The sequence below is a fragment of the Aegilops tauschii genome, chromosome 2, assembly GCF_002575655.3.
Source record: "Aegilops tauschii subsp. strangulata cultivar AL8/78 chromosome 2, Aet v6.0, whole genome shotgun sequence".
NCBI lineage: Eukaryota > Viridiplantae > Streptophyta > Magnoliopsida > Poales > Poaceae > Aegilops > Aegilops tauschii.
Window position 1 is genome coordinate 473,009,223 of NC_053036.3, and position 8,206 is coordinate 473,017,428.

At 40.1% G+C, this 8,206-nt stretch overlaps 1 protein-coding gene across 1 annotated transcript; it reads right to left on the reverse strand.

Annotated features, from left to right (window-relative positions):
- Positions 1-1,694: 1,694 nt before the first annotated feature.
- Positions 1,695-3,969, reverse strand: LOC109742147 (peroxygenase). Its single transcript, XM_020301223.4, has 6 exons — positions 3,738-3,969; positions 3,493-3,645; positions 2,622-2,707; positions 2,441-2,535; positions 2,225-2,350; positions 1,695-2,021 (listed from the first exon to the last, which is right to left on the reverse strand). The coding sequence occupies exons 1-6, from the start codon at positions 3,850-3,852 to the stop codon at positions 1,868-1,870; spliced, it is 729 nt and encodes a 242-aa protein (XP_020156812.1). The 5' UTR covers positions 3,853-3,969; the 3' UTR covers positions 1,695-1,867.
- Positions 3,970-8,206: the final 4,237 nt, after the last annotated feature.

Genomic DNA, 8,206 nt, shown 5'->3' on the forward strand with positions numbered 1-8,206 from the left:
CGCCTAAAAATGCCAGTCTACAGGTTTCCTATATGCCTTGGAAAAGGTTTTGAGCTTGGATACTTGCTGCGCAAAAGGATTTACTATACATCAACCTTTGTCAAAAGCTAATACAGGTATTTGCTGAGCAAAGCGTTGTTTTTATCTTTGTGGTCTTGAATACCACGACAGCCCTAGTCTTTGAAACGACAAACCACGTTTCATCTGGGCAGTCATTTACTCGTACACATAAATAAATCAAGTACTTGAGAATCACATTTATGAGGGGTAAAGAAACATTTGTCTCCACAACAAGTGTATTTGTTCTACTTCTATTCATCTCTTCCAGTCTCAGTAGAGAAGATGTCACCACAAGCTTGCATGCATGGTGTTAACATGGGAATATCCTATTATACGTTCGATCGTGTGATCCAAGTTTCCAACACCCCAGAATGGTGGTGAAGAATATTACGCGTGTTGCATGAGGTGTTGCTTCAATCGATGTTCGTTGGGCAAAATCTAGGTCTCATTTCAAGCGGCGAGTGGTTATTATGGTCTTCAAGGCCTGGTATGGCGAGGGCATTTGTAGGTGCCCCTTTCCTTTTGAGCCGGTTCAATGCAATTTTCAATCTTAGATAGGTGGCGTATAATTGAAGAAAAAAGATGGTGAGTATGATTTACAATGTATTATACTTCCCGTTTCTAAATATAAATCTTTTTAGAGATTCCACTATGGACTACATACGGAGCAAAATGAATGAATCTACACTCTAACATATGTCTATATACATTCGTATGTAGTTTGTAATGCAATCTCTAAAAAGACTTATATTGAGGAACAGAGGGAGTATATTTACTGGTCATTTTGTGTCCAGTTGTATCTTCATTATATTGGCTACTGTCTTTCTTCATTGACAATTTTCAGTTTTAAGATGCCTTTTCTAAAAAATGAAATAGTTTTCTTCGCATAGGAGCATACATAGGATATTAGTTCCCCTTGTTTTATTCTACTTTTCCTTTTTTGTTCATTTTCTATTCAAACTTTTGCCAATTTTTTCAATTTTTCTTTCTTTATTTTTCATCCTTTTCATTATTTGGTTATTATTTTTCTTGTATTTTAGTCATTTACAATACATGAATTATTTTTACAATTTACAAACACAATTTAGAATTCACTAATTTTTAATGCAAGATTGTCTTTACAAAAAAAAAATATAAAATTTAAAAATAAATTTTGCACATCTATAATTTTTTGCACATATTAAATGACGACAATTATTTTAAAATATTTTTATGAATATATATAAATTTTTTGCACATTTTAAAATTATGCACAGTTATTATTCATAATCATTTTTTATAAAATCTATGAACATTTTTTTAACTATGCACAGTTACTTTTTGAAATCCACCGCTTTAAAAAAATTGATGATGTGTTTTAAATAATTCCTTATTTAGACCCGGCTAAAAAACATTTTTGTAGAGCGAGGAGCGAGTGGTCTTCTTCGATATGTTTTTCCTTCCGAGTGTACATCGACCATATTTTTGTCTAAGTAGCTGGGCTGGCCCGTTTGTGGGGAAATCACCGCAGCGTAAACACAATCGAGTTAGTACTCTTCCCTCAAGAAAATAAAAAAAATCAAGTTAGTACTCTCTCTGATCCAAATTAATTGTCACAGCTGTAGTACAACTATCCCCTAAATAAAGTAAGAAAATTCAACAATCACAGTAAATTCAACAACCACAGTACAGAGTACTTATGTTCTCAAGTTTAGTTGAGAAGTGTACAACTTTATTCTCTGAATTTTGTACTCGTTCCTCTCTTATTTCATAGGCATACATGAGGTAATCGATCTGGTCGTACTCATGAAGATGACAGAATTGCACTCTAGTGCAGCTTCTCGTGGGCTTCCCTCCGTTGCTGGGCGATGAACTCGAACAGGCTACCATCGAAGCAGCGGCGAACAGCTTCCCTGGAGAGGAAGCCTTCCTCGTCCTTGGCAAGCACGTACAACAGTATCCACTCTCCCTTGCTCACAATCCTGAATGCACATGAGTTCAGACCAAACATGAGTGGAACAACGCTTCCACAGTTCATTTCAAGTCACTGACTGCTGATGAAACAAAAGATGCGATCGAAATGGTTTGATGCCATCTAATTCATTTATTGTCCCAAATTATTGCATATGAAACACAAAAAACAACTCAAGTAAACTGCTGATGAATTCGTCAGTGCTCTGCTCACCATCCAATGAAGTCGAAGTTAAGCCGGTTGCCTTCGGTCATCCTCCAGATGTCGCCGAAGCTAAGCTTGTCCGGCGCCGTGCGGGCATACTTGCTGAAGATGCTCTCGAAATTTACCGGCATGAACCTATATTTGTTTCCCAGTTGGAACGTTTTTTTCTGAAAGATGGTGTAAAGTTTTGAACTAGTAGTAAGCAAGTTTGGAGTGTGGATTTACCTTCCCTCTGTGTCATAAGTTGAGGAATCGCTACCATGCTTACCCCTATGGATGTTCTTGATGTATACGGGCAACAAGAGAGATGGTATCCAGCTCTATATATAGCCATCATGAAAAGTAAGGATGAATAAGAGCCAGGTGAAACTTTTCAAAGAAAATTTTCAAGTCTTTTTGTACTTACAGGTAGAGTTGGGAAGCTGAAACCAATATTAAAGACAATTGCGAATACGAACGACACGATCACGTTGAAGCCCAATGCCCTCATTCCTGGAATTCAGGCAATATAAGTACATAAACTACGGCAACCACCGTCAAATTTTGTGGTTCTAAAATATAATTTTTGAAGAGCCCTGTCGCTAAAGCTATGCATATTTCACACTACACTAAATATGATGTTAATAACTCACTAATTTCCGTCACCGTGCTAAATTTGAAGTTATTTCACGCCGCTAAGCCGTCGTGGCCAGAGGAATAACGCAAGTGAGTTCGATAAAGCCATCCATCTGTCTCATTCTTTCTTCTTGTTTTCGATATATAGGATGCATAGATGCAACACTTGGTTATTGAATGAGCATGTTTGTGTTTTTTTTAATGCCTGGAGATGTGTATGTCAAATATATGTGATACCTTACATATGATGTCTGATTGCATGCTTATTTCTTTTCATGATTCAAGAAAAATACAAAATGAAACATAGTTTCGATATAGTTTGAGTTTTGCTTCAGCACACCCCCCCTTAAAAGTTTACACGATTCTTGAAGTTATTTAAAAAGGATATCGCCATATTAGCTTGCAGATCAAACTTACTGAATAGATTGACATGGATACAGAGACTGTTTTACCCTTTTTGATTGAAGGGGTAAATTATGATCTCCACTTTAATCCGCATTGAAATCTGTACTATTTTTAAGGGGGTGTATCGAAACAATGTTCGTATTAAGTTTTTGATAGCTTCTGGCCAAGCTGCAGCTAAATGCCCGCCACTTAATCCTTTGAAACTAATTGAACCTCTTCACAAGAATTTTACGAACAGGCCATATACAAATACATACCTCCATAAGTTTCCCAGGGATAGACGATGCCGTCGCCATCCAGGTCGAAGAAGGCCACATGCTGCTGCAGCACGCTCTTCTGCCCGTGCTCGTGCCCCTCCACGGCCCCTTCAGGATGGTACACATCGGGCACGACCAGAGCTCGAGCCAAGTCTGCATGCATCCATGCCTGTTAGTCATGCTTTCTGCCTTGCTGATGAAACCATGCACGTACTACGAACGGAAGAAACGGGGCAGGCACTCACAGGGCTTTGGGAGGTGTGTCTCCAGGTCTGGCCGTACCGGCCGCTCGGCCGTCACCGGCGCCTCCTCCGCCACCGTCGACGTTGCGTCGGCGGGCGCCTTAGCTTCCTCCGCCATAAAGCCCTCTGTGCGCGTGCGCCACACTTTCCGGCTTGATCTCGCGAGTCCTGCTCTTCTTTATATACACGCAAAGGAAGGAAGCGCACCCACGGTGCGTGTGCAGCGAGCGACAAGTGAAAGTGTGCACGATTGCTTTACCCCCGAGGTGTCACTTCGTGATTTGGCACCGGGAGCCTTCTCTGTGGTCTGTGGCGGCTTGTACAGTGAGGTCGCTCTCCCGATCCGTTGTCCGTCCATGTCACATCATTGTCCATGAGGCATGAGCCGTACGGTTCCATCTCCCTCGTGCTGTGCCACATACATTTTGCGGTTAATCTGCTTGACACGAAACGTTACGCGCCTCTGGTTTTCGCCCGCGTGCGCGTTGTGGAAATTTGTAAAAAGAAATACAGAATTAGATGCGCTTTTCTTAAAATGGAAGTTTTTCTTGTTCATGATAAAATCATAAAGGTGTCCCCGCGAAATAAAACCCATAAAGGTGTTTGGTTTGTCAGCCAATATGAAAAGGGTCACGCTCTGTGTTGGTCAGGTGAAAACTGAAAAAAAAAATACGGCCATCTCTCTAGCGGAAGAATCCATGGGAGTCGGACGGTTAAGATCTCTATACCTAACTAGCAAACATGCCTGTGTGTTGCAATGGAAGAAAAAAATCACCTCTCATACACACACTCGACGACATCAGCAAATCACTTGAAATCTTTCACGGTGCCATACAAGAAACAACATGATAAGTGATGTTGTGCACGAACATAAATGGTTGGACGATTTTTTAAGTGTACAGAAGTTGTATCCAATTTATTAGACAACAAAAATATCTACCTAGTTGATACACGTCTTTGCTACGTCCTCCTCAGTGATACTCAACAAAACAGTGAATTAGGCTGGAAATAGCAAAGCACACTTTAGTACTCAATGAAGCATGTGCATAAGAGCATTATTTTGTCTTGTTGATATATGTGTTTGCAACTGTAATCCAAGTCAAGACTTAATGTGGTTACAAACATATAAGACATCTCCACCGAAAACAATCAATTTGTAAGAACATGCATAATGAGTATGCATTTTCAAAATACCCCATATAAAGAAAAGTATTAATTAAGCATGCAACATAAACAGAATTTTAGAAATAATTAACATGCAAGATAATATCATATTTGGAGTCTACCCCATATAAAAATCAATATTAATTAAGGGTGCAACATAAACAGAATTTTAGAAATAATCAACATGCAAGATAATATCATATTTGGAATCTACACATTTTTTTGAGCGATTTTCATATATAACATTTTAAATTTGAAGTTAGGTTTTGAAAGTATGATTTTCTTTTTGAAAAATACTTGAATCTGCCAAAAAAGGAGAAAAATTTAAAAGAAAGTAGCCAGCTCTATCTTACGCCAACCTAAAATCAAGGGGAAAGGGAGAAAAAAGGAAGAAAGTAGAGATCAAACTCAAGTCTCCCGGGTAGTAGTATAAGGCTCTTGCCAATAGGACGCTTGTGCACTTGTGATTTATCATGTGATAGCTGTCTACAAGAACCAAACACGATGGGCGGCGAATTTAAAAAAAATGAATAGTTTTTGCCACTTACTAGTGGTAGTGGGGGTAAATATTATCAACTTATAGGACACTTTTAATGATGGTGAACGGGCAGAAACAAACCATGCGCTATTATATTCCTAACTAATAATAATAAATTCCCTAAATTTTTTAATAATAATAAAGAGGCTATTGCTTCCGGCGGTATGTCACCGAAATTTATAAAGTTGCAAAATATTACCCACTGATGTCACCTTTTTTAGGGATACCGATGCCACCTATAAGTAAAAAAAACGGTTTTCACAGGGGAATCCCCGCCTGGGCGGGCCCATGCAGTGGGAACCTTCTATACTGCATTCTGTGCGCTGGTAGAAGACACAGCACGCCTGTTTGGGCCGGCATATGTCCGGGTGGCCTGTTTTTTACATTTTATTTTTTACTTTTTGTTTTACTTTTCCGTCTTTGGTTTTTTATACTTTAAATCATTTGAGACTACAAAAAACTTCCAAAAATTAATAACCTGCATATTTTGAAATAAAATGTTTAATAATGCAATGTTGGTGGATTCAGAAAATGTTTGTGATTTTTAGAAAATGTTCGCATATTCAAATAATGTTCGCCATTTTGGAAACAAATGTTCATAAAATCAAAAGGTGTTCGTGATGTTTCTAAAAATTTCACATATTAAAAATGTTAATGAAATTGAATAAAATTTGCGAATTCAAAAAATGTTCATGAATTCAAAAATCGTAAAAAATAAAAATTGTTCATGACTTACAAAATAGTTTATTGATTCATAAATGTTGGCTGATTCAAAAAAAATGATCATGCATTTCAAAAAATGTTTGTTAAATCAAAAAAATGTTCATGAATTTAAAAAATTGTTCGACCAATTTCCAAAAAATGTTTATCGATTCTAGAATGTTCAAAAAAGTTTAAAAACTGTTCAATTTTTTAAAAAATGTTTGCAAATAGTATAAAATGTTCATGAATCCAAAAATATTCATGATTTGAGCAAATATTCGAAATCTATAAAACAATTCATGAATTTGAAAAATGATCATGATTTTAGATATGTTCATGTGTTTCAAAAAATGTTCATGATTTTTTTTAAATCACTATCTTACGAAAATGAGAGTGATAGTGTTCTCGGTGATGCGGAAAAATGTGATCATGGGCATTAGAGATTATGATTTTTTTTCTCCTGTTGCAAAACACGGGTCGTTTTCCTAGTCTTTATTCACGTGGACTGCTGAAGCTGCGGGGCAGCTGCACGCACGTCTTTCACACATCACACCGGGGTAACATCAGATTTCAGGCCAACCTGGCGCCGTGCTGTCCAGGTTAGAATCCTGGTAAACTCCCGGCCATGTAGTTTTTAGCAATGCATATGGCGTACATTTTTTTAATGAGATCCATGGACACTAGCACCCAGAAAAATTAGATACATTAAAACTGAGCACCTTCCCCAGTCCATCGATGCTCCTAGCCGTTCGATACTCGCTCTTGAGCATTTTTGTCCGTCAGATTAGGTGTGAATTGCATGTAATATGGCTTCGCTCGCTATTAACGATCGCTAGCCATATTGGCCTGCTGGTTCGGTCACTTTTTTGAGCGTCTCACGTTAAATTGGGCCTAATGGGCCTGTAGCAGCCTCCCCCACGCGCGAAATAGGAAAGGACAAGACTATGTGACCCTCATTTCGTTTGCAAGGTCTCACGCTCCCACCCCAGCCTGGCGGCTGGGTGACCTATGCGGAAGCGACGACTCCGACGGCGACCACGCTGGATTCAGAAAGAGACGAATCAGTCCAGCGATAGGGTCACGTCCGAAATCCGATGAATCATGCCACCTCGGCTTTGCGGTTATGATTCTTAGCGCCGCCAGGATGTTGGCCAGTGGCCGTTGTCCTCTTAAGACAGGGAGGGGATCCACTCTCAGATCGGCGGCGACGAGGGGATCCACTACTCTAATCTCAGGCAACCGATGCATCACGGAAGGGAAGGACTTCGATGCAGCGGGGGATGGTCTCCACTTCGTGGTTGTGTGGGGCTCCAGCCTTTACTTCCCCATGGTGTCCACTGGTACAAACCATTCCCTTCCCTTTTATCTTGGATGCTCTTAGAGCATATCCAGTCGTTGGCCCTCCAGGGGGCTCGAAAAATCGCCGCCTGAGGATAAACCGGCGCTAAAAATCGGCTTGGGGTGATGGGGTTCTCAGCCGCCGCCTTCAGGGTCGCCTCCAGTCGCCCTTTTTAAAATATTTTTGAAAAGAAACTCGGCTAAAATTCAGCAAACATTACAAAGATTCGGCAAACAGGGCATAAATTTCGGCGTTCTATATTTTTTACATAGAAAACTTAAAATTTACTAAATAAAAAACTCGCTGAGCGCGGCGTAGTCGCCGTCGTCACTACCGTCGTCCTTCTCCTTCTTCACGCTGCTGGAACCCTGCCCGAGGTCGCCCTGGCGGAAAGGTTTGGCCGATGGCGGCGTGTCGTTGTCGCTGTCTTCAAGCACGATGACGCCCCCTTTGTCGCGCCCTTGGCGGCGCACGGCGATATCTGCCAGCGCGGTGCTGGCGGTCCATCTCCAGCCGCGCCCAATCTTCCCGCGCCCACTTCATGGCCACCTCGTCGTCGAGCTCCGGTTCCGTCTTCACAGCGGCGAGCCCCGGTGCCGGTGGCTGTTTTAAGAAACAATTAACAATTAACAAACAAAAATTTAAGAATTCTCCAGTATATTTTAAATCATAAATTCTAAAGTAAGTATTTTTTAAGAATTCACCAATACATGATTTTTTTTTAAAACT

Excerpts from the sequence above, each read along its gene's own strand:
- LOC109742147 (XM_020301223.4), bottom strand. The coding sequence starts at position 3,852 with ATGGCGGAGGAAGCTAAGGCGCCCGCCGACGCAACGTCGACGGTGGCG. Across the intron at positions 3,646-3,737 it reads GACACACCTCCCAAAGCCCT|ACTTGGCTCGAGCTCTGGTC; the intron begins GTGAGTGCCTGC and ends GGATGCATGCAG. Across the intron at positions 2,708-3,492 it reads TCCCTGGGAAACTTATGGAG|GAATGAGGGCATTGGGCTTC; the intron begins GTATGTATTTGT and ends CCTGAATTCCAG.